Raw genomic sequence first — 26,745 nt, 5'->3', positions numbered from 1 at the left:
TGTGTCTGAAGACAGTGACAATGTACTCATATACATAAAATAAATCTTTAAAAAGAAACCTGGGTTTTGATCTCTTTTGCCATAGCCCATGTTATTAAAGACACTCACTCTCAACTCTGAAAGGCATTATTTACTGGAAAGAAATATTATAAGAGTTTTCCCCAATTCTTGTAAGACCAAGTAATATGCCCCTAATACCCGTCCCCCTCAAAAAGAAAAGTATTTTACAAATTCTGGACCATAGCTTTGAAATGTCCAAAGCCAGGGTCTAAAATTATAAAGTATGCAACTCTCAAGAAGACTTGGGAGCAAGTCACAATGCAGGGCAGATTCATACTTGACAAGGGACAGCAGCAGCACTCAACGAACCCAGTGCTTTCCTTAACTTGATCATCTTAATGTCCAGTTCAGAAAACCTTCGTCCAGGCCAGGATGTCCTTATATGAAGTCACACTTCCATGATATATTGGTTCACCAAAACCAATGAGTAATTCCGAGACGTTTTGAAGGAAATAATTACACCAAAGGAGGAACCCAGAGTCAAGAGAGGCTTTCTCCAAGGAGGAGCTATTTAATCTTGGCAAGGGCAGCCGCTCTTCTTTCTGTGTTCTGGAACAAGGCACGAATTAAAGCTTTTACTTCGCTGGAAGGGAATGCAGTTGCCAGGGGCCCTTTTCCATCTGCCCACCTGCAAAACAAGACAGGCTCTATTCCCTATATGTCTAGTAGAAGCCAGACTTTAAATTGTTTTACTTGATCTAAACACTTATGCGGAATTAAACCCTGTGAGGCCTATTCTTCTTTAGCTATTGCTGCTCATGGCTGTATCTGGCACCAGCACAGCCAGAGAGTAAAGAGCACTGAGCACTGGCTGCTCTTGCAGAGGACCAGGGTTCAATTCCCAGAACCTACATGGCAGTTCACAACTATCTGTAATTGTAGTCCAAGAGATCAGACATACTCTTCTGGTTTCTATGGGCACCAGACACACATGTAGTGTACATACATGCACACAAAATTACCATACACATAAAATAAGTAAATTAGAGCCATATATGGTGACTCATACCTGCAAGTCAAGCACTTGGAAGGCAGAAACAGGACTGTTTGACAGTCAAGGCCAGCCTGGTGTCCACAAGAATTCCTAGACTGGAGTATATAATAAGACCTTATGTGGTGCTTGGGCTCCTACACCAGGTGTTCTCAACCTTCCTAATGCTACGACCCTTTTAGAGTCCCTCATGTTGTGCTGATCCCCAACCACAAAACTGTTAGTTGCTACTTTCATAACGGAAATCTTGCTACTGTTATGAATCATAATGTAAATATCTGATATGCGACCCTATGAAAGGTTGAGTTGGTCAAGCCCCAAAGGAGCTTTTGATCTACAGGTTGAGAACCATCATCCTAACTATTGCACTCCTTGCAGAAAAAGAGCTGGTCGTTCAAAAAACGGCTTCATGCTAAATACTTCAGATTTAACAATCACTCACTTTTTTTCTTTTTCTATTTTTCTTTTTTCTTTTTTTCCCCTTCCCTTCTCCCTTTCACTCCAGCCCATAGGTTTGTTTGTTTATTATATGTAAGTACACTGTCGCTGTCTTCAGATACCCCAGAAGAGGGTATCAGATCTCATTACGGATGGTTGTGAGCCACCATGTGGTTGCTGGGATTTGAACTCATGACCTCTGGAAGAGCAGTCAATGCTCTTAACCACCGAGCCACCTCACCAGCCCTCTTTTTCTTTTTCCATTAATTTATTAATTTATCTATTCACTTTATGTCCTGACCCCAGACCCCTTTCCTCCTCTCTCCTAGTCCTACCCTCACAACCCTCTTCCCCCATTCCCCTCTCCTTCCCAGAGAAGGGGATGTATCCTTTTTAATTCAACTGCAGTGCTGGGGGGATCTCATTATTCTTAAAATGCATCATCCAGGTGTAAGAAGGATGAAGTTATAATTAAAAATCACCAGAGCATCTATACTGCATGCCAAAACCACATTTTCTATCAAAACAGTATGAATGAAAAAAAAATCCTTTTGTCATTAAATATGAGAAAGTGGTCATGAGATCTATCCTATGAAAGACTACTAAAAGGCCTCAACCTCTGCAATGGAACACGAAATTCTTGCCTGAATAATTTTAAGAAACAGAGGGGCCAGAGGTGTGACTCAGTAGTAGGGGGCTTGCCTAGCATGCACATGACTGTGGGTTCAATAACCTACGAGACAGACAGACAGACACACACACACACACATTTATGCACACGCGCATGAGCGTTGGAAGGAAGGAGGCAACTGCCACTGGTCTCAACGCTCTTTCATGACCATGTGTACAAAATGGGCCTCTATAGAAAACACATACGCACCGATCTCCAATTTCTTGCAAGCTAGCTTGTAGCATTATCATGAGTTCTTTGAAAGGCATCCATTTGGACACATAGACTGGAACCTCTTCTTGGTATTTCTTGTTTTTGTTTTCATCAGACAGAGGCACAAACACTTGAGGCCCTTCATCCATAACTGTTTTGCACAGGGAATACAATCTATCACCATCTTCAGTCGAGATGTCCTAGGTTAGCACAAAGGGAACATTAACAGAATAGAACTGACCCAAAGGGCAGGGCAGGACAGAGGTTTTCCCAGTAATGTATGTAGCACATCTTACTAGTCACTAGATCCAATTCCAACCCTCCCCAAGTGAGAATGACATAAGCTGTGTGTCAGCCAATGGCAGCATAGGCTCTGCACAGGAGCCTGTGTCCTCAGCACAATGTGCTACACACAGCTGCTATGAAGAACAGTGCTACCACAAGTAAGGGTTTGGTTGACCTTCGCTTTGAAGGATCCGCTAGCCACATCGGGACGATTTTCCTCATAGTATCACCTACAGTCATCTCAACTGCATGGTGTATTGGTACCTGCTCAGACTGTGCTCACGTTGCTAAATTAAATTACTTAGCTCATCTGCAGAACAAATGACTGCATACTATGTAATGTGTCTTGGGACCACTGCCCAGTTTCCAATGTCCCCATTCCTAATTTAGATGCTAGACTAAGAAATCCCACAACCCTACTTTCTTATCTAGGTGTAAAAGAGATGAACAAGTTCCCAGCAAAATAGAATTTAAATAAGCCTGGAACCAACCATCCAAACCAAAATGCATGAGGAAGACACAAAATGGCCAATCTCTTGCACCATTTGTGCCATTAAAACAAGCCTGCAGCATCACCTTCTTCATAAAGTCTGGGGGGGGGGGACAGGACTTGCATTTCAAGTGTGTATCAGCTCTCACCTCTAGAGCAGTGATCCTGCCCATCATCTCAGCAATCGCTGTGTTTAGCAAGGTCCCCATAGCCTTGCAGTAGATGTTCACTGGCAGGACATCCTGCCACACGGTCCCAAGTCTCTTTAGCTGGTGCAGCACCTGGAGAAGGAGACGGCTACGATTCATACTCGTCATTTTATGTGAGAAGTGGGAGAAAGAAGTGATCTAGAAGTGAGGTAACAGGGACGCCGTGGCTCTTGCATGTTTAACTTCTGTGTTATCCTTGAGAGAAGAAAAGCAGACTTGCCCTGAGGAGGGAGCACCGCAGTGAGGAGGTAAATCAGCAGAGGGGGAGAGAAACTAAGCATGGTGTGTACACAATGGAACCCGGCTCAGCCACGAAGACTGAAGTCATGCCATTTGCAAGCAAACATGCACAGCTGGGAAGGATCACTGTAAGCAAATCACGTCAGTCTCAGCGGACGGACACAGGTCACAGCTCTGCTCATCTGCGGTTCCGAGATTTTACATGTGTATGTACACATGGCATGAAAGTGGAGCAAAAGGGGACAAAGGGTCTTAGCACTTGACATGAAAGGCAAGAAAAAGGAAAGGGGCAGAAGTTAAATGCTCTATTAATATTTATATGCAAATGTCTTTATAAAACCCAGTCCATATACAATGAATACATACCAGTGAGGTGGGGGGAGGGGACTCACTTAAGACAGGAGTAGAGAAGAAAACCTACATTTAAATTTTTTCACATACAATGAGTTAATATTGAGTCAATGGAAAGATGGCTTCCACTTGTCTTGAACAGAAAAAGACCTTACACACAGTTGTCACAAGCATTGAGACTTTCCAACAGGGAGCACAGGATCCAACTGGTGGACTTACTAGTGGGGTGAGGGACCTCTAAGCACCTCAGTGGCTACAACAGCCTCCTACCTGCCTCACTGCCTTGCTCGCTGCAGAATAATTCTCTTCATCGTCCATGTTTGCAAAGCTCCTAGCACTTGATAATCTTTCCAGAAGTTCTCCTTTCTGTGCCCGCATCTGGGCCAAAAAACACTCTGTCCCTACAGAGGGAAAACAAAGAAGTGTAAACCTGTTGAATCAGACATTGCAAAACCAGGATGGGAAAACTGAGGATAAGACTGCCAGCTGCGCCGGGCGGTGGTGGCGCACGCCTTTAATCCCAGCACTTGGGAGGCAAAGGCAGGTGGATTTCTGAGTTCGAGGCCAGCCTGGTCTACAGAGTGAGTTCCAGGACAGCCAGGACTATACAGAGAAACCCTGTCTCGAAAAAAAACCAAAAAAAAAAAAAAAAAAAAAAAAAAAAGACTGTCAGCTGCTTGGCCTGTATAAAAACAACCAAATATTTAAAAGTCACCAAATGTGTTTGTTGTATATAATAATTCTGAATCCACTTAGCCAGTCCCTCTGATCCTATCACAACATAATAGAACAATCACTTCTATAGAAAAAGCAGCTTACTGTTCCAATGTCTATACCACTGACAGAGAACATCTATAACTGAAAAGCTAGGTGAGCATATAGATTCTCAACTTTTCTCAGTGTAGTCTCATAATAAATATTGATTTACCATACAAATGCAGCTCTCTCCTGTCACAAGTGACTTGGCGGTGTCAATGCATGCCGGTAATAAAGTCTGGCATGCCAACATACCACAAAATCATATTATGAAAAAATAATGTTTATACAAAGATGACATCCATTTTATAAAACTGGAAACTAATAAATCAGAAGACCTCCCTCACTCTGACACATCTAATACATCACTAACTCGGCTATTAAACTACAAAGATACTAGACTATAAACATCACATTTCCCCAAGTGTGAAGCATCAGTTACCAAGTCTTCTGAAGCCAGGTACAAGGTCCACAAAGGTGGTCGTGCCATCGCAAAGAATGGGGGCAAGACGTAATCTGAACTGATGACCGAGGGTCAGCAAGTGATGAGCAATATACATGCAGTTGTTATGGTGAATGGCCGCCAACTGAGGAAGCTTCTGAAGGTTCTCCCTAAGCCAAGAGGAAGGGCAAAAAAGGAAACCACCTGTTACTCAAGTCGAGCTTTCTGAAAAGTCATCTGTGCTCTAAGGTAGCAGCCTTGGCTTTCCCCGCTGTCTATCTCATAAGTGCTGATCACAACAAAACATGTTCCTCTCTCGCTCTCATGCAGTGAGCCCTGCCAGCCTGGCCTCAGCCAACAAACTGTCCCAGTGGAGGGCTAGAGAGGTCTCAGCAACCACAAATGCTTGCTGTTCTTGCACAGGGCCTAAGTTTGGTCCCCAATCTTCAAAATCAGGTAGCTCAGAACTACCTGTAATTCCAGCTCCAGAGAAATACGACTTCCGGCCTCTGTGGGCATTTGCACAAGGCAACACACACACACACACACACACACACACACACACACACACACGTAAGAAAAAAAAAAAAAACCCAATGACTAACCAAAAAGAAAAGCCAAGAAAATAAACTGTGGATGTGTTACTTCTGGCTCAGGAAACACAGTAAATTGTACATTCTGCCCTTAAAATTTAGCCAGGAGAAATACAGGTTCACTTTCCCCTTTCTGAACTCCCATTTCATTTATATAATCAAACACTGAAATCAGATTAGAATTTGATTTAAGAATATATAGATGTTCAGACTTTACCATACAAGTCCTTTGACTACAGATCAGAAGAATCACATGGAAAATTTTAAAATGTAAAGATATTTAGAATTTTTCCCAAACAGATTAATCACAACCTTTGAGAAAAAAAAAAAAAAAAAAAAAAAAAAAGGCACTTTTACTTTTTGAAATCTCCACAGACAATTTTTTTAACCTAGAACTGAAATTCACTGCTTCAATTCTTCTACACAAATTAGTCTCTACCCAGTTAAGGACGAAACCCTATGAGAAGGTGTGAACAGGTATGGCCCCCACAGATGCATGGGTCTGAATGCTTGGCCATAGGGACTGGCCTAATATCTAATATGTGCCACTGTGAGGGCAGGCTTTGAGGTCTCCTGTGCTCAAGCTATGCTCAGTGTGGCACACAGCCTCCTTCTGCTTCCTGTCAATCAAGAAGTAAAACTCTCAACTTCTTCACCAGCACTACGTCTGCCGGGAATGCCACCATGCTTCTCTCCATGACAATAATGGATTAAACATCCGAAACCATTGCCATGGTCATGGTGTCTCTTCATAGTAATAGAATCACTGACGAAGACTTTTCTAGTTCCTAACCAAGAAAGGTACAGTGCCTGGACATTAAAATCTGGATACAGTTCTTTTGAGCTTCTAAGTATGTACTACCTTCCTACACGCAAAATCACTGTACATGCACAGTAATGTCTACAGCCTTTTAAAAGGTCTGAATTAGGTATGCTTTTACTGTAAATGTTAATCACTGGTTTTGGTGACAATATAAAGTTACTGGTTTTAACCTGACAACATTTTTGAGGTCCAATTATACAGAAATGAGATACTCACTTGTGGTATGTTGGCACCACATCGTGGAACAAATGGAAGATATTTCTCACTGAGTAGAAGAGCTGGACAGCACTGGAAGGAAAACAAACACTAAGAGAAACCATACAGAATGAAGCGGGGATTCTGTTAGTGAAGGTCATGTGATAAAAACCACCACTGCAGCCGGCGGTGGTGGCGCACACCTTTAATCCCAGCACTTGGGAGGCAGAGGCCAGCCTGGTCTACAGAGTGAGTTCCAGGACAGCCAGGGCTACACAGAGAAACCCTGTCTCGAAAAACCAAAAAAAAAAAAAAAACCACCATTGCAGAAAACACACGCCTTGGTCACTGCAGGAAACCCCCGTGGACCTCAGTGGAGACACGCTCAACAAGTATCTCTAAAGTGAACTTCTCCTCGAAAACCTGGACACATTAACAACCTTCAGAACACGGGCACTCAGTTCAAAGGCTCTACTCCACTTATCCATTTGTGCTCTGCCAGCACCCAAAGTATCCTTCCAGTGACAGACAGCTAAGCCTCAAGCAAATGTCACCCATTTCCTGATGCATTCTGCAAAGGGCATCAACAAAGGCACTCACCGGGCTCTTCAGTCAGACTGACTTTCAGCTTTCACCTTTCCGCCTTCTTCCTCAATGCAGAGATGAAGCAACATTTTTGAGAATAGAATCTAACCCTCAAGATCCTTTGCCCTTTAAATCTGATCTCTAACTACCTAAGGATCACTATTAAGATGCATTTAAAAGTGTGTGTGGAGCGGGACAGGGAACTCGGCCCTCCAAAATGAACCTTAAAATACATTAATTCGAGGAAATAATGTCAATTATGTTTACCTTGCCAAAAGAGCACAGCCATCCTTTATAAAGAAACATCTTTTTACAGGGTCTGTGAACGGCTCAGCAAAGAACAGCTCTCAGGCAGACCTGGTGACTCAAGGGTGATGATCCCCAGAACCCGCATAAAGGTGGAAGAAAGAACTGATCCCACAAAGCTGTCCTCTGACCTCCACATGTGCCATAGCATGACCAAGAACACGCATATACACTAGTAAAAATAAATACACACTTTTCTTCCTATTTACAAGACTAAACAGACTAATCGTAGCTATGGCAGTATTTGGAAACATGTTCTATCCAGGGCAACATAAAGCAGAGTAGTTGCACACAGAAATAACCAATGAATAACTCAAACCTAAACCCCATGGCTTTTCTTAAGGCTGAGAACAGCTCCATACAGACTCAAGGCTCTTATAAGACCAGCTCTATGATCAACTGGCTAGCCTGCCATGTTTTTCCACAGGAGCTGCTTCCTAAGACCACAGAAGCCTTTCAAAACAAAAAGAGTCAATATGCGATGTGAAATAGAACCTGAAGTACCCTGAACACACTATAAAGGCTAAAGCCAAATCTGCAGTTTGTTCTACTTCAAAGAAAATTGACCCTTCCCCTGGCATGTCGCTGCTATGTGGAGTTGAAAGGTGACGTTCACAGTCCCCTCTGGCTCTCCAGGCTCATGTGGTGCTGTCACATGTGATAAAACTGCCACAATTATCCAGCAATGAGCTTTTCAGTATTAACCCTTTCAAAGGAGTGCTCTAGGTCTTCTATCTGTGCTTCTTATGAAACCTCCTTTGGTCTGACAGCCGAAATCGGACAAAAATTAAAATGTCACTTACTAAAAAGTGAAAACAATTTTTAATGACAAATAAGCCTACATATCTATCAACACACGTATCTATTTCTTGGTTTCTTCTTTTATACTTGGATACGAGGTAACCCAGGCTGGCCCAGACCTTGCTTTGTAGGCTGGGCTGGCTTCAACCTCACACTCCTGCCTCAGCCTTCCAAGTGCTGTGTTACGGACATGAACCAACACGGCCAGCTAGCATCTGCTTTAAGACTTTTACACCTGTGTTACTGTAAGGAAATGACAGAAACCAAGTATCTGTGTTACCATTGGTCACTACTTGTTGTTGCCTCAAGTAAAGTCTGATAAGCGAGCTCCATTAACTTCCTCACAGCCTCGCTGATGCGGCATGTGGGCAAAGAAAAGGACTGAGGGTCCAGCGAAGTCTCAGGCTCTAAGTTCCCGGCGTTGGCGAACTGCACTTTGCACACATTCTGTACTTGCAGCTTGTGATCGGCATCAGGACTGGGTAAGTCTGGCAAGGTTTCCTTACAATCAGGACCAATCTAAAATTCAAACACAGCAACAGAAAAGGCTGTTTTCAGGAAAATGCAAACTCAAGCACACAGCAAAGGCTAAAGACACTTAAGGTTTCTGTGCTGATGGAGCCATGGCCCTAGAAGGTGACTAGAAGATCTTCACACAAGTGGCCTGATTTAAGGACTAACTGGTCTTGACTGATAGCACACCGAAAGAAATAAGCAATCTCACGTACCGTGGGACCCTTTTTTTTTTTTTTTAAGATTTATTTATGTATGTATACAATGTTCTGCCTGCATGTATGTATGCCTGCAGGCCAGAAGAGGGCACCAGATCTCATTACAGATGGTATGAGCCACCATATGGTTGCTGGGAATTGAACTCAGAACCTCTGGAAGATCAACCAGTGCTCTTAACCTCTGAGCCATCTCTTCAGGGCCCTGGGATTCTTTATGTTAATGGAAAAGCAAAGATTTGAAGAAACTGAAAAGACCTGCAAAATTCATCATTCTCAGCTCGCATAAAAACTCCAAGTTGTCTCAAAATATGTTGATACTTTCGACATATAATGTGCTTCAAAGGGCTAAAAACTTTGCTGGAAGGGACACAATCATGGGCTGCTCTAGGGAAAATGAGGAATGCAGAAGAATGAATTAAGAGCTCAGTGCTGGAGCTGAATATGGGAGGTGCCTTTAATCCCAGCACTTAGGAAGCAGAGAAAACGGACCTCTGAATCTGAGGTCACCCTGGTCAACATAAGTTCTGCGCTAGCCAGGATTACACAGTGAAACCCTGCCTCAAAACAAGGAAAAGAAAGTAAAATCTAATACCCTTCATGCCATTTCAGGCAACTCAGAAAAAATGGCTGGGAAAAATCTATTACTAGGTTGCCTTAGTCTGTGTTTTAGTATAGTAATGTTTAGTGTGTTTCTGTAACACTTGGCACTTACCAAATATTATTTTACATACCACATATGTGAATATATATTATATATTATGTTATATATAAGCTATATAGTATATATTATTTTATAATACATTATATATTGTACATATGTAAAAATTTAAATATATATGGATGTATATATGATATAAAACAGAAAAAGCTCAAAATTATCAAGAATCAAACAGTAAACTATTCTTCATGTAAGTCCACTCCCATTTCAAATAATGATTTATACCTTTAAGAAAACATTTACTTTGTTTTTATTTGTGCATACATGCACATGGGCATGCATATGTGTGGAGGTAGGTGCCATGGGAACAAGTGAACATCTCACAACACACCATTCTCTACACATAACACAGTCCACGCACATACATCCTTACATAATGATGACAAGAATAATCTGCTTTTTAATTTTGACAACAGCAATCCATAGCATTTATATACACTTCCTCAGTTTATACAGTTGCTTTCAAGTATATATTTTATCTGGAACTCACAATACTCAAAGAAAAGAGGAGACAGCAAGAACACTTTGAAAAGTACCATTTGTCTCCAAGAGCTTGGCAACTGCCACTCTTTCCTACTTCACTATGCGTGACTCAAAACTAAGCTGCTTCCCATAAAAGATACAGTGAACCCCAAGTACCTTCACAGTGTTGTGAATTTCAGAGGTCATTAGATTTCTAGCTGCCACAATCACATCCTGACACTTCTTATTAGCAAAATGAGAATTGATATTGCGAGCATATTTCAGCAAGTCAGTAGTGTCTCCTTTTAAAAATCTCATCTCTTTTAGAGACTTTTCAAATTCTTCTGTAGACTGTATGATCTGACAAAGACAAACATAAAAAGAGAAAAGAATTATATACAGTTATCCCTCGGTATGTTTTGGGAATTAGCTCCTGAACACCCCCTCAGAAGTTATAATCCATGGATGTTCAAGTCTTTTGTATAAGTACACTGTTCACATACAAACTGTGTTCACTCTCTCATATACTTAAACCATCTCTAGTTTCTAGTACTTAATAGAATGTAAATGCTATGTAAATAGATACCATCGTCCTCTGAAGCATCATAATTTCACAAAAAATGACAAGAACTGCCATATAAATCTAGTAAAGAAACAAATTTCTCCCCCAAAATTATCAGTTAACAGTCAGGCTGAACCTATAGACACTGTAGATCAACTGTACATACATATCAAAATGAAATTTTCAAACCCACTATAATGAAAAGAATAAGAACCAAGACTGAAGTAGAAATTTCTTTGGAGACTCAATTGTGTCAAGGGATGCTTTTCTGGAAGCTGTCTGGTGAGGATGTTCTGCTGAAGCAGACACATGACAGGATGTTTTCTGAGACAGATACTTGAGAGGATGCAAATTTGGAAAGAGTATAAACAGAACCCAACAGACAATGAACAACACTCTTGCACTGGTTCACCTTGCAACACTCCTTGGTCTTCACTGATCTTTGCTTGTTGTGACTTTGCAGAGACAAACGAGCCAAAGAACTCCTGGTATTTTGGCTGCTTCTTGCTGATGGACTTGTGCCAGTTAGGCAGAGCCTCACAGTTTCTTCTGGATTGAGCCTCTGTTACTGATTTGTGTTCAGTGTTTGCTGACTGGACTGGACTGCCACTACTGATGTGTTTAATGTTTTGGACTGAGCTGCTGCTACCCTGACAAGGAAGATGGAACTGGCCCAAAGGACTACTTCTAAACAGGCCCACATTCCCCTTGTCTTATTAACCATCTTTCTTCCCTACGTTTGGTCAGTGGACTAGAAGGGAGGTTGAAGTATTTAAGAACCATTATTAAAGTAGGCTCTGAAATATCTAAGCCAACACAAGATGGCCATTTAGATAATAGGACAAGTCATCAATTACTCAGTTTAAAAATACACATTCTAGGAGCTGGAGAGATGGCTCAGCAGTTAAGAGCACTGGCTGCTCTTACAGAAAGCTGGGGTTTACTTGGCAGCACTCACATGGTGGCTCCCAACCATTTGTAACTCCAGTTTCAGAGGATGTGATGCCCACTCCTGATCTCCACAGGCACCAGGCACATGATGACATACATACACTCAGGTAAAACACTCCTAGGCATCTTTTAAAGAATTAAAATTAAAAATAAATTTTAATTATAAATTCTTCCAACCCTAGATTCATTTGGAAGAAAATCTTCAATAGAATTTGAAGACTCCAATAATGGTATCACAATCTTATAACTAAGCACTCTTATTTTAGCATTCGAGCAAGCACTAGAAAGTACCATAAAATAGCTTATCACAGCTAATAAAAATAGCAAATTCTTTAAAAGGCATTAAAAAGCATACTTTCCTAATCAAAGAGGCAGAAAGCCAGAAGAGAAATGAAGTGATTTGTTATTTTCACTCAATAATTTTTGGTTTTGATTTTTCCAGTCAGGGTTTCTCTGTGTAGCCCTGGCTGTCCTAGAACTCACTCTGTAGACCAGGCTGGCCTCGATCTCATGCTTCTGCCTCCCAGGTGCTGTAATTAAAGGCATGCACCACCACTGTCTGGCTTTAATAGTAATAGTTTTCTTAAGGGCATAATTTAAGAACAAAAGATCCAAAAAAAACCCAACCCAGCACAGGACACTCCTGACTGAAAGCTTGTCATCTCCACTCTACCCCAACCCAGCACAGGACACTCCTGACTGAAAGCTTGTCATCGCCACTCAACCCCAACCCAGCACAGGACACTCCTGACTGAAAGCTTGTCATCGCCACTCTTTACCTCCTCATATTCCTGTAGCTTGCTGCTGTTTGTGGGAATAGAGTAAACCAAGCAGTCTCTGATGAGGCACTCAGACAGGTCCTCCCAGATCACCTCACCAAGCATCTCGGGCAACACCATCTCAGGGGCGTTTCCAACTTCTAGGTCAGCATCAAGAGGCAAATCTGAATTCAAAGGAAAAAGTTTTAGACACACAGTCCTGACAAATTCATAATAATCCCTAGTTTTCTAAAATGACTCAGTTTTAAGATGGTGGGCAGAACAGGTTCCAGAATGACCAGGTTAACACAGAGAAAACATATATATAAATTAAAATTAAAAGGTTGTGGGAAGAAAAACAGCACAGATGATGCATGCCATAGGTACCTCGATGGGCTGTGCATGACAACACACAATGTAGACTCAGAACTACTCTGCTCTCTGCTCAGATGGCCCCTGCTCACCAAAGCACTCCTGCACTCCATGGCAATACACATGATGCCCAGTACATTATCATCATCTACCCATAAGCCACTACTCTGATTATGCAAAAAGCACTCAGAAAGTATGCATTCTAAGGTAAAACTAGTTTCTAAAACTCTACAAAACCTTACTTCTTTTTAACAATAAAAAAAAAACAAAAACAAAAGAACACCGTACTTTTCCATCTCTGGATATGATCTGGAGATTTACCCTAACAAAATATCAGTAAGTTACATGAAAGCACACTGCCTACTCTGCCAAGCACAATGTCTTAGAGCCTCCTTTTATAGTTTATCTTATAGTTAGTTTTTCCAAAGTACCTTGGGACCATTCTATTTAGAAGAGCACATTTATCATGTGATCACTGATCTCATATAAAAAGGATGGGAGGGTGGCTGTCACCTTTCACTTGCTAAGGACTTGTGTCCCCATAAAATTTAGCTGAAGCCCTAACTGCCAACATGAAGGCACTGGGAAGCAGAGCCAGCAACTGACAGCATAAGGCAGGAAGACCACTGACTCAGTCTGGAATCACAGTAAGTTCTAGGCCAGCGAATGAGACGTTTGTCTCAAAACCAAAACAAAATGGCAAAATTGTATTTCTTCCTAACAATGAGGAGATGGACATGGAAGGGCATACCTGTGATCCAGCCTGAGGAGGCTAAAGGAGGTGATGGTTTAAGGAGTTCTACTCCTATCACAGTTACACAAGAATTCCTTGCTTTGTATCTAAACGCTTATACAAAAATAAGTAACTTACGACTGTTAGGAAGGCCCATGAATATCAATGTTTTTAAAGTGTTTAAAAACTTTCCTCAGAAGAATGCTGGCTGGAACATTCCACAAGACTACTGAGGAAAGCAAGGAGAATGTAAATCAGACTAGAATAGCAGCACTGTTATAAAACACCAGAAAAACTTCTTGTGCTGTTTTGTTTTTCAAGTCAGGGTTTCTCTGTGTAGCCTTGGCTGTCCTGGAACTCATTCTGTAGACCAGGCTGGCCTCGAACTCAGATTCACCTGCCTCCACCTCTCAAGTGCTGGGATTAAAGCTAGGTATCACCACCATCTGGCTCAGAAGAAACTTCTGTAAGGGGAGGGTGGGTGAAGGGATTTCAAATGCAAGCACATAAAAATGATCAACAGGCCAAGCAGTCACGTGGTCTGTCCTGACACTCCTCCTCATTTGTCTGCATCAAGCTAATGGGGATCTTCCTATGGAAACATACACAACAGACCTGGCTCGTTTCTGTTATCATTAAGGCAAGTGTCCCAACATTATCAGGAGTCCAATAAGAGATGTACATCTTAGACTCTAGCTAAAATACCATTAAAATACAGGCTCTGGCCAGGCAGTGGTGGCGCACGCCTTTAACCCCAGCACTTGGGAGGCAGAGACAGGCAGATTTCTGAGTTCGAGGCCAGCCTGGTCTACAGAGTGAGTTCCAGGACAGCCAGGGCTATAAAGAGAAACCCTGTCTTGAAAAATAAATAAATAAATAAATAAATAAATAAAATAAAAAAAAAAACCCAGACTCTGAGACGTCACTAATGACCCCAGAGGTAAAGAGGAAAACTCTCAATCAGGCAAGAAGACAGGTTCTACTGTGTTCCTATGGGTGACTCACCCCAGACAGCAGCACTTTTGCCCTGAGAATAATACATGTAACAGTACTACGTACGTTTCTGTAAAAGGCCATTTTGGTGTACACACCTAGAAGCTGTTTCTGGAGCACTTCCAGTACCAACCGGATCTTTGCAAAAGCTTCAGGTGGTGGTGAATGCTCCAAGTCCGTCGTCAGAGACTGGAAACAAATGCTAACTGAACTCGGCTGCCTTTCAATCACAGCATGGAGCGACGGGCAAGTCACCAGAGGCTTAAGTATATACTTCAGCAGCATCTGACCTGAAATCATTCCCATGGGGACACTCATCAACAACCACTGGAAATACACTATTCATATATGAAATTCCCAAAAGTAAAGGAAGGAAAAAGAATAAGACATTGACTCAAAAACATAAAAAAATTAAAATTTAAAAATCAGGGGCTGCCTTTAATCCCAGCACTTGGGAGGCAGAGGCAGGTGGATCTCTGGGAGTCTGAGGCCAGCCAGGTCTACAAAGTGATTCTAGGACAGCCAGAGAAATCCTGTTTTGAACAAACAAACAAATAAACATATATTAGGGGCTGAAGAGATGGCTCAGAGGTAATTTCTTGTTACTGCATAGTACCTAGGTTCAATTCTTAACACCCACATGTAGCTTACAACCATTCATAACTCCAGTTCCAGGGGATGTGATGCCCTCTTCTAATCTCCAATGTACCCTTGATGCAGACATACATACAATCAAAACATCAGATTATGATTATATATATAAATCTTAAAGTAAAATTTGTTTTAAAATCATCACTACAAGAAGCCTCTAAGGAGTAAAAGTACCAAAAATATATATCACGAGGAATGAAGAGATAATAGCTGAAGGTTAAGAGCACTGGCTACTCTTGAAAGGATCTGGGTTCAGTTCCTAGCACCCACATGACAATTCAAAATTATCTCTAACTCCAGTTCCAGGGGATCTAACATGGGCACCAAACACACACAGGGTATGTATGTGTATGTGTATATATATATATATATATATATATATATATATATATATATGTGTGTGTGTGTGTGTGTGTGTGTGTGTATACGTATATATATGTATACATATATATACACACACACATATATGTATATATACATATATATACATATGTGTGTGTGTGTGTGTGTGTGTGTGTGTGTATAGGCAAATTAGCCATATACATACAAATGAGTAAATTAAAAAAAAAATACCCATGAAATTACATACTACAGGTTTCCCCAGAGTATCTTTCCTACCTGAAGACTTTTTAAGTTATTTAAAACCAATAGGTGTAAAAACTAAGAACTAGTTAAAGATTTTTTTTTCTTTAAATACTTATTTAGTCTATGTATGTGAGTACACTGTCACTGTCTTCAGACACACCAGAAGAGGGCATTACAGATGGTTGTGAGCCACCAAGTAGTTGCTAGGAATTGAACTCAGAACCTCTGGAAAAGTAGTCAGTGCTCTCAACTGCTGAGCCATCTTTCCAGCCCAAGAACTAGTTTTTAAAAAGGACTCATGCATTACTGGAAAAAAAAAAAAAAAGGTATTTGTGAATTGCCTTCGATGGTGGACTATTAAGCCACACGCTGTCACTAACATTCTCCTCCAACGTTTATCAACTCTTCAGCCATCCCTTCTGAAACTTAATGTGAATGAAACAAATCACTTACCAAATAATTTCAGCTTGGTGGGTAATTCTCCAAGAATGGAAAACGCCAAGAGGACAGAGCCGATGGATGGCAGAGGAGTCATCTCCTCTTTCTCAGGCTGCTCGGTGCATAAATGAAGCTCTGTTTGTAGACAAGATTCTAAGCTGCTCGTATCTAAGAAAAGGAGGAAAGTATCAGCTGTCTTAGCAACGACTACGATCGTCTCCGCCCAGCACTTCCTCTGCTCAGACTCCGTTGTATGTCCAAAGAATCAGATTAAGTGGGAAAAAAAAAAAGGATATGCCAGTAAGAAATGCTACCTAAACATGTGCAGAATGACTAAAAGCAAGCAGAACTGCAAAGTGAGCTTGTTTCCCAGACCTTCCACACACCAGCACCGCACAACAGTTTAACAGGTGTAATGAGTACGATATCAGAAAGACTCCAACACTCCTGACAACACATCTAAAATTTTCTGTATCATTTCTTTCAAAATACCAGGCAATATATACTATGTAATACAAAGAAGTGGGGACAAAATGGAATAGGAAACAGAGCAGGATGGGGTTTACCCTGAAATACGCTAAATTTCAAACTCCAACACAGAAAACTGTATGTCCTTTACAAACCTCTTCCTAGGTTTCAGTCTAAGGTAAATAATTTACCAAAGTGAGCTCACTCTCAGGAGTGAGAGGACAAAAAGAAGAGAATGAAGGGTAAATATGACCAAAGTATATAAACCATTTTGTGGAACTATCCCCATGAGATCCATTACTATATTCCATATATTCTTTTGCTATGCACAATGCATACTAATCAGAAAAACAAAAACCCGTGCAAAGAGAGATCGGAGGTAGGCCTGAAGATCAGCAAATGAAACACTGCAAAAGAAATAGATTAATACATTCCTAACTGAAATGTTCTTGTTTTTTGAATACTAAATATTTAGAATGGATTCAGAGGTCATTGTGGTTCAGGCAGATTAAGCAAAGAGGTCCACCTGAGGTGAGCAGCACCTTTTGACGGCGGAAACTTCCATACAACCAGCTTCTGCCAGTCTTCCCCGAGGTGGTAAAGGATGTTCTGCTTCTGTACGGTGAGCTCCATGCTGAGAGACTTCAACATTTTTAAGTCAAAGCATTTTCTGGATTTTAGTAACTTCAAGCATTCCTGTGCCTGGTAGTAAAATGAAATCACCGTTAAACATTTCCTCTAGATTCACAAAAAAAAAAAAAAAAAAAATTAGAGCCCACTTGTTGAATGACAAAGGGCAGAAGGGACACAAACACATCAGAAGTAAGGACAGCACTAACTGCTCAGGTATCAGAGTGCACACCTCTTCCAGGTGCCGAGCAGCAGGAATGTATTTCTTCTTTGCTAATGCACTAGTATACTCTTCAATGGCAGAAGAAAACTGAAAAAGATACATTTAGATTAGCAGGCATTTCAATTTCTATGTCTGTTTTAAACATCAGCTTATAAAATGTGAAAACACCATTTTGTCAGGGAACATCAGAACAATTAGAAAAGAGACAACCTCCTCCTCACCACCTCAACAGGAAGGTGCCAGCCAGGCTTCATTACCTCTTGCAGTTGTTTGAGCAAATTCAGAACTACAGAGTCTCTTTCCAGCTGCTGCTTCAAGTTTGTAAATTCAACAGTTGATATGTGAAGATCCCGACAGACCTAATTTATACAACAGAAGTGTAGGTACTTTTAAGCATTACCACATCAAAGGAATAAAACATTGATAATCTATCACTAAGCCTTAGTTCCCCGGTGGAATTTATGTTGAAATTTAAACACAGTTCTGACAGAAACAAGAGCACAGAAGATGATTAGGAGAGGCTGGGCCCGGTTCAAAGCCTTACCCTCTCTATACAAGAACACATTTTCAGGTCGATGAGCTGGCTCAATGGGTAAAGTTCTTTTATCCATTTACCCACCAAGCCAGATGACCTGAGTTTTAGTGGCAAGCATCTAACACACAAAACAAATAGACAAAAATCAACAAAGAATACCCACTCTCATCAACATCAACTGCCAAGCCACCTTCTCTCCTTTTTTCTGTTAAAGACAAAACAGCCCTGGCTAGCCTGGCATTCACTATATAGACCAGGCTGGTCTCTGCCTCCTCTTAACATAAGCAGCTGTCTGTCAAGTACAGCTCATCCACTTGGATTACCAAAAACACATCCACAATGGCAAGTGATGGTGATTTTTTTTTAATGTTGAAGAAGTTGAAAAATCCACTTCTATTCCACTCTCTCAAGACCCATGTATCATTGATTTTCTCTCTTCTGTGTTTTAAGCCCCCTGTATCTCATTCTTCATTCATTCATGAAGTAAGTAACTAGACACCCAGGCATGGAAGGTGTCTCACACATTTAAATAGGCTGAGTTCTTCCCACCTTGGGAAACATTCCCCTCACGTGAGCACTTTACCTCTCAGCAGTTGCCTTCTTCCCCTCCTCCCTCACACAAATAAGCTTTGTCTAACAGTGACACAGACACTGTCTTAACTCCTTCCGTCAGTCAGTCCACATCTCACTGTAAGGAAGGTTTTAGTTCCCCGAGTCCATCAAAACCATCCTTGTCAAAACACTGACTTTTCTCTGCTCCACCCAAGGCCTATCTCGCCAATACCAAGCTAACACACTCCTGCTTTCCTTCCTCCTCCCTCTCCCTGCTCCATGGTCCCATCCTCTAATGATTTTCCTTATTTCTCTAAAATGCCTAGCCATGTCTGGAGACATTTTTTTGATTGCCACACTGAAGGAGGGCTGGCATCTAGTGAATAGAAGCCAGGGAGATGAGCAGCTACAATGTATAGGACAGAATCACTCAGCCTAAAATATCAAGAGTAAAGGGTCTAGATTTGTTTCAGACCAGACAGCTTGAGCCTCAGTTATCCTTGGATCCTGAAGCATACCACATCCCCATCTCCTAGATGTAAAGCACTAGGCCACAGAGCATGGCAGGACAGGGAGCGCGAGAGTCCTCTGCAAGCTCATGCTAAGCAAAAGAACTGGATGAATAATGCAAGTCACTTCATAAACAGCCAAATTCAAGAAAGATTGTTACGACCCACAGATGTCTGAGGCCAGCTGCAGATCTAAGAGAATGCTATTAAAAGATGAAAGGGCGGTTGTACAGAGTGACATAAGCCTCTAGTCTCTAATTTTAGCTTCTGGGGATCACTGCAAATGCAAGGCCAGCGTGGGCTACACGGTGAACTCCAGGACAGCCTGCGTGGCACAGAAAGACCTCCTCTGGGGATGTGGTAGGGTGAGGTGATAGTGTAAGCAATTAAAGTAGGAAAAGAAGAAAGACCAAATTCTAAGCATTTTCATATGAAAATAATGAAGTCCTGAGATTTTCTTTAATCAAAAATATTCCATTCAGGCTGGAGAGAGGGCTCAGCTGTTAAGAGCTTTAAGAGGTCCTGAGTTCAAAACCCACCAACATCATGGCGGTTCACAACCATCTGTAATGAGATCTGATGCCGTCTTCTAGTGTGTCTAAATACGGTTACAGTGAACTCACATATATAAAATAAATCTTAAAGAATAGTCCATTTAAATGTAAGACATTATTATTTTTCACTAAGAGAAAACTTACAGTAAGAGAAGTAATAAAACTGAGTTTGAGAAATATTTCTAATTTAGAACTGAATTCACTCTACCATCATTTGATTCAACCTCTATTTATCAAACAAGGAAAGGAAGGGCCTGGAATGTTCCACAAGATAGTCTTAAAAACCAAGAATATGAATTATGAATATGGTTATGAATATGAATATGGTTAATATGAAACCTCAATTTATCCAATACAACAATCTATGCTTACCTCGGTCTCTATCCTGGATTTCAGCTGGTCGATGTCATTAGATAGCGTGTCCACCTGGGTAACCAGGGCCTGCGCGCTCTGCATGGTAGGCAGGAATTCATTGTACTTCTTGCTGATCATATTGCATACCTCACCCTACAAGACAGAGGAAGTACATGACGATGAAATGAATCAAGAACTTCGCTAAAAATACACAGCCTCTTCTAATGTTAGAACTTTATTGAGTTACCCACAGCCATGGGTTTCCTTCAAAAACATTTCATTCATCTGTAAATGTAGGAAGACAATTACCAAACCCCAAGGATGCTCAAGATCTGTACAGAACAGACTCCGGAAATGAGAAAGATAGAGTCAAACATTCTACAATAAACTATATCATACTGTGTCCACAAATTATCATCTACCTAATTAAACATAGAAATTCATAATCTGTATACCTCAATTTACTCTTTTCTATCTTCTGGGTTACAAAATTTTTATCTTAAAACTCCTCAAATGATAAGGAGGGCTAGGGAGATGTCTCCGATGGTAAAGGTGCTTGCCACCATGCCTGGTGACCTCAGTTCAATTCCGGGGACCCACACTATAAAACACAAGAGCTGACTCCCACGAGCTGCCCTCTGACCACACTTGCACCATGGCACACAAGCCCCCATGACATACACACATGAAGAAATCAATTTTTTATCAAGGACTGGGTCTTGTTATCGCCCTTAACTCAAAGCAACTTAATACTTTCTTAAACACTCTGCACTATGTAAATTATGCTTGCCCACAAACTAATTCCTTTTATATAAGAAAGCTAATATTCTCCAAACTGACCAAAATACAGGGCTGAAGTGTATAAATACTCCAGCAGAGTTACAAAGCATCCCAGTACAAAAGAAAAAGGTTCTCTCAGGGGAAAAGTCAGGCATTTGTTTTATACAGGAGGCTACAATCAAGATGGAAGAGGGGTGTGTGTGTGTGAGTGTGTGTGTGTGTGTGTGTGTGTGTGTGTGTGTGTAGAAATACATTTAAAGTGGTAAAAAGCTGGAGGTGCAAGGAATATTCCTGCTTAAAGCAAAGAAAGTACTTCTCAGTTGACTGAAGATTCAAGCTCATGTATGAAACAAATACAAGTGAAATGTTCTCGTCCTAGATCATTAGAAAGTCAAAAAAAAAAAAAAAAAAAAAAAAGCAAGCCACACTACAGAAGTGCCAGTGGCATGAATACATAAAATTAAGAAAGCTAATGTCAAACATTGTTAGGAACAGGTGTGGTGGTGCAGGCCTTTAATCCCAGCACTCAGGAGGCAGATGCAGGTGAATCTATGAGTTCTACACCAGCCTGTTCTACAAAGCTTGAGTGCAGGACAGCCAGGACTATTGCACAGAGAAACCCTGTCTAGAAAAAAAAAAGGGGGGTGGGTGGGGAAAGAAAAAAGAAGAAAGTAAGAAAAAGAGTTGTTAGCCCCTACCAAGCTTGCTCCCTTTAGTCCAGACTTAGTGAGGTACACATCATTTTCAAAGAAAGCCACTGAAGATGTGGCTTGCCAGGTAACACTAATACAAAGTGAAACTATGACTGTGAGCCGCAAATCCATGCAGGTACCAGCTCACCGGCCATCAGTGTGCCCCAAGTTCCGTGCGTGAAGTAATACTTTTATAAACATATTCAACCAGTTGAAAGAAAATCCGAGAATGGCGCGACTTTCCTAGAATTATTACACTCATCCATAAAATGGGTAGGGATGACACATAGGGTGGCTGTCCTGTCCTGTGTGAACATCCGGGCTTCCAGTTGCACCTCTGGCTCCGCAGGTTTCTTCAGTCTTCTTCATCCCCGACTCACTTCTGCCCAACTTAATCCCACTCCCCACCACTGAACAGCCGCGGCCCTTCTCCGTACAGTCCCGAGCCTTGGTCTCCAACCGCTCTGCGGCCGCACTCTAAGCAGCCACACAGTCCTGAGCCTCCAACTCGGGGTTCTCCCGTCTGCTCCGCACCCAGATCTCCCCAGCGGCAGCAGCCTGTGGCCCGCCCTCACCTTGATCTCTTCCACCCGCCGAGTCAGGCGGCTGATCCTCGTGCCCAGATCCTCCTTCTCCAGGCTCCCCGAGTAGGCCAAGACTTCTGTCACGAAAGAGGCCATCGCCACGAAGCGTACTCACACCAACAGGATAAGTCAGTCCAGCGGCCAGTGCCGCAGCTGGAGTACCGCCGGCGGCTTCACCGCACGGCCTGCCGGGAAACTGAGTTCTACAGGGCACGGGGCTCGCGCAGAGGCTAGAGTCACACTACAGTTCCCAGCAGGCCGCGCGCCGTCAGGCGTCGATTGTTTAGGCGACGTCTAGGAGGCACCAAAGTGCGCAGGCGTGGTCCTCTCCCTACCGGTTTTCAAATGCCAATCTGTTCCCGCCTTTTTTTTTTTTTTTTTTTTTTTCCCCATTTTGTAGTTCGGTTTGGTTTGGTTTGCGCTAGAAACTGCCGAATGTTTCAGGTAGTAATCCTTTATGGCCCTCCTTATACTCAGTAACATTTTCCTGTGACATTATCTAGCTTGATACTTACAGAATCATCTCGATCTTTTTTGTTAGATAATTCGTTCATTCATTGGGCGCAGCAGCTGACTGAGTTTACGCGAATTATGCCCTCTGGAATTGTGCGAGAGAGTGACATCATCTCAAGTGAAAGGATCCCCACAATTGCACCTCTTTTATATTGTTAATAGTGCCCCATACTAAGTTATATCAATGCATGAATATGGTACAAATTCATACTTAGTGTAACAATCCCGTGTGTGCTAAAAACATTCTTTTGTAAAACCTTCTTTCTAAGATATGTATGAATGTTTTGGCTGTGTCCATGAAAGTCAAGAAGATTCCCTGAAACTGGACCTACAGATGGCATGAGCCACCATGTGGATGCTGGGAATTGAATCCAGGTCCTGAGTAAGGGCAACCAGTGCTTCTAGCCACACAGCCATCTATACAGCCCCTAAAATAAGATTATCACTTCCTTCCTATCAGAGATTACAAATAAGTTTCACTAAAAGCTTTTTATTGTTGTTTTAAAGTTTTCAGCATTTTTTTTTTTTTTTGGCTTTGTTTTGAGACATGGTCTCTGTAGCCCAGGAAGGCATCAAATTCATAGCAATCCTCCTGCCTCAGCCTCCTGCATACAGAGATTATACACGTATTCCACTATGTTCAGCTATTCATAGCTTTTTTAAACTGTCTCATTGTTGAAGATCAAAAGTGTGTTATGTATGTGCACATGACATCACTAGTTTACTTTGCAAAACAGGCTGACTGGAAGACAGCCACTGATTCCAGAAAGCGTCATTACCAAGGCATTACCCTCTGTGGAGAGGGTGCAGGCTGTAGGAGCATCTTGTCCTCTTTATACACTTTTTGTTACTTGGCTGGCAGAGCAAGCAAGCAGGTTTACAGAATCGAAACGGAATGTGATTAGCACAGCACTATCATAAACCATAAAATTAACAGAGACAAGGGTGCACATACAGGTGATTAAATCAGCAGAGATTTAGAACAGATGTTATCTAACTCCCAGGTTACCTTCAGGCAATAAAACCAACACACAAGACGAACTTTATACAAATGTCATCTTTTCTCTTGCTAATTTACCCTTTGTCCTAGCAGTGAGAGCTTGACCTTTTGTGACCTTTAACATTCTTTTTTTTTTTTTAAAGACTTATTTATTTATTTTATGTATATGAGTACACTGTAGCTATCTTCAGCCACACCAGAAGATGGCATCAGATTCCATTACAGATGGTTGTGAGCCACCACGTGGTTGCTGGGAATTGAACTCAGAACCTCTGGAAGAGCAGTCAGAGCTCTTAATCACTGAGCCATTTCTCCAGCCCCAACCTTTAACATTCTTTAACTGAGAGATGATTTAGTATAGTTAAGAGAACTAGCCAGGCAGTGGTGGCACACGCCTTTAATCCCAGCACTTGGGAAGCAGAGGCAGGCGGATTTCTGAGTTCAAGGCCAGCCTGGTCTACAGAGTGAGTTCCAGGATAGCCAGGGCTACACAGAGAAACCCTGTCTCGAAAAACAACAAAAAAAATTAAAAAAAGACAACTAGCCTTGTGGAGGACATGAATTCAGGTCCTATATGAGGCAGCTCACAAACACCTGTAATTTCAATTCTAGGGAAGCCAATGTTTTCATTTGACTTCTGAGAGTTCCTGTACATATATGGTGCACATATATACACTGAGACACATACACATAAAAGAAATACTAAAAATAATAAAAATTGTTTTATTATTGATATGTACTGCATCCTTGGAGATATTCACACTGTAAAATGTGATTCTCTTTTCTAGAAAAAATAAAATAGAGGTATAGGCTATATATGGTCACATATAACTTTTAATCCAAGCTTTCAGCACCGAGGAGGCAAAGGCAGGCATTATCTGTGAGTTTGAGGTTAGCCTGGTCTAATAGTGAGTTCCAAACCTGCAGGGCTACAAAGACCTTGTCTCAAAAACTGAAGTATGTGTCTGTGGTGTGTGGTGTGTGTGTGTGTGTGTGTGTGTGTGTGTGTGTGTGTGTGTGGTGTTCTCTGGATGGATTTTAATGGCTTAGGCTGCTTCTTCATGTCCTTTTCTCTGGTTTCTGTTGTTCTGCAATAAACTTGTACTGCTTTGATTAAATCATCTTTCATTCTTTAAAAGGTGTCTTGTGAGACTGGACCTTAGTTAGATCCTGACTCCCAAGGTCCATTGCAACATTGTGGCTCTAAAACAATCAAGCTTATCCTAATAAGAAGAATAGTTTTGATTAGCATTTCCCTGATAACTAAGACTATTAAACATTTATTTTTCTTTTTATCTTTTTGTTTGTTTGTTTTGTCTTCTTTCAAGACAATTTCTCTGTGTAACTCTGGCTGTCCTGTAGGTCACTCTGTAGACTTGGATAGCCTTAAATTCAGAGGTCCACCTGGCTCTGCCTCCCAGCTACTGGGATTAAAGGGATGTGTCACCACCACCCAGCTAAACATTTCTTTAAGCATTTCTCAGCCATTTGTGTTTCACCTTTGGAGAATGCTGCTTAGCTCTGGTTCCAAGTTTTAACTTTGCTTTCTTGATGCAATTTTTCTAGTTCTTTTTTTTTTTGGGGGGGGGGGGTTCGAGATAGGGTTTCTCTGTGTAGTCCTGGCTGGAACTCACTCTGTAGACCAGGCTGGCCTCGAACTCAGAAATCTGCCTGTCTCTGCCTCCCAAGTGCTGGGATTAAAGGCATGCGCCACCACGCCTGGCACAATTTTTCTAGTTCTTTATATATTTTACATACCCAATTCTCTATCAAATGTATTTTCTATAATGATGTCCTTTATGAACAAGTAAACTTTTAAATTAAATAAATATGATGGCAAATAATAGAAAACATCAACTTCTGGCCTCTACACACATACACATGCACATGTATACACATGCTATACACACATACCCAAAAGCGTGAAGAGAACACACTGGCCAGACATTTATAACTTCAGTGCAATAAATCCCAGGTTTCTTGTGTTCTGCCATAAAGACAAGCTCTTAGCCACATGCTGGGTCAATGCTGTGGCTGGGAACAAGAACCTGAAGTGTTGAAGTCCAAGTCACCTAACTCAGGGTTACTTCTGTCCCCTACTAGCCAGGAGACCTTGGCAATTTCCCCAAGGTGCTCCACACAGTATCAGAATGAAAATTCAAAGCCAGGCATCCAACCCAAAGCCTGGCATTTAGCTATGATCAGAAAGTGAAAATCACTTCCTTTCCCATTAGATCCTGTGGCTCAGAAGCAGCAACGGACAGAATGGAAGCTGATATGATTGACAGCTATTTGCAGCTGCCTTTGGATCAGCAGAGAATCAGCAAAGGGAGCACTTCTCCCCAGGGATGTTCTGGGTAGGCAAGGCAGTAGGGAAATTCACTTGGATTGAGGAATATTAATCTTAAAATTTACAGGCAAACTTATTAATGTCTGACAAAATTATAAACGTGTAAAGAAATAAATAAGGAAATTCAAAACTAACATTAATGTAACAACAATTAACATTTTGTTTAAAACAAAACTCAGACATGGAAGGGGTTAAAATTATTTTACATGGATTGTTGGGAATGAGCAAAAGAAACTTAAGTACTACCATTTGTTTTCAGAAACTAAATTCAAGGTCCCAGGCCCTAGGGGAGCTGGGGACTTCCCTATTTCGGAACCGCTTCTGTTGTAAACAGTTGTCTGAGTTCAGACATCTCAGGGACAACTGCTCCATCTTTTTTTTTTTTTTTTTTTTTTTAAGACAGAGTTTCTCTGTGTAGCCCTGGCTGTCCTGGAACTCACTCAGTAGACCAGGCTGGCCTTGAACTCAGAAATCCACCTGCCTCTGCCTCCCAAAGACTGGGATTAAAGGCATGCACCACCACTGCCCCGCCAACTTCTCCATTTTACTGGCAGAGTCAGACAAGCTCATGTTCCCAGCCTAGGAACAAACTCCTACCC

The 26,745-nt window shown here is 41.6% G+C and overlaps 1 protein-coding gene across 2 annotated transcripts; it reads right to left on the bottom strand.

The window, feature by feature from the left end:
- Positions 1 to 115: 115 nt before the first annotated feature.
- On the bottom strand, positions 116 to 22,523 carry Zw10 (zw10 kinetochore protein). 2 transcript variants are annotated; one of them, XM_076925084.1, is made up of 16 exons: positions 22,275 to 22,523; positions 20,246 to 20,380; positions 17,981 to 18,082; positions 17,733 to 17,810; positions 17,413 to 17,572; positions 16,418 to 16,570; positions 14,827 to 15,018; positions 12,652 to 12,815; positions 10,537 to 10,719; positions 8,729 to 8,967; positions 6,778 to 6,849; positions 5,146 to 5,315; positions 4,218 to 4,348; positions 3,297 to 3,428; positions 2,370 to 2,572; positions 116 to 688 (listed from the first exon to the last, which is right to left on the bottom strand). In XM_076925084.1, the coding sequence occupies exons 1-16, from the start codon at positions 22,377 to 22,379 to the stop codon at positions 568 to 570; spliced, it is 2,340 nt and encodes a 779-aa protein (XP_076781199.1). In that variant the 5' UTR covers positions 22,380 to 22,523; the 3' UTR covers positions 116 to 567. The 2 variants fall into 2 exon arrangements, with proteins under 2 accessions (XP_076781199.1, XP_076781198.1); XM_076925083.1 differs by having other exon boundaries at positions 266 to 609; positions 22,275 to 22,482.
- Between the last annotated feature and the right edge of the window lie 4,222 nt (positions 22,524 to 26,745).

This window comes from Arvicanthis niloticus, chromosome 26 (assembly GCF_011762505.2).
Source record: "Arvicanthis niloticus isolate mArvNil1 chromosome 26, mArvNil1.pat.X, whole genome shotgun sequence".
Classification (NCBI taxonomy): domain Eukaryota; kingdom Metazoa; phylum Chordata; class Mammalia; order Rodentia; family Muridae; genus Arvicanthis; species Arvicanthis niloticus.
Note: the sequence above shows the minus strand (reverse complement) of the source record. Positions and strands in the feature narration are given on the sequence as shown.

Coding starts and splice junctions, on each gene's coding strand:
- Zw10 (XM_076925083.1), bottom strand. CDS start 22,379: ATGGCCTCTTTCGTGACAGAAGTCTTGGCCTACTCGGGGAGCCTGGAG. Junction 16,571..17,412: donor GAAGTTTCCGCCGTCAAAAG/GTGCTGCTCACC, acceptor TCCTTTTCTTAG/ATACGAGCAGCTTAGAATCT. Junction 6,850..8,728: donor ACAACAAGTAGTGACCAATG/GTAACACAGATA, acceptor TTTTCCTTCCAG/TGCTGTCCAGCTCTTCTACT.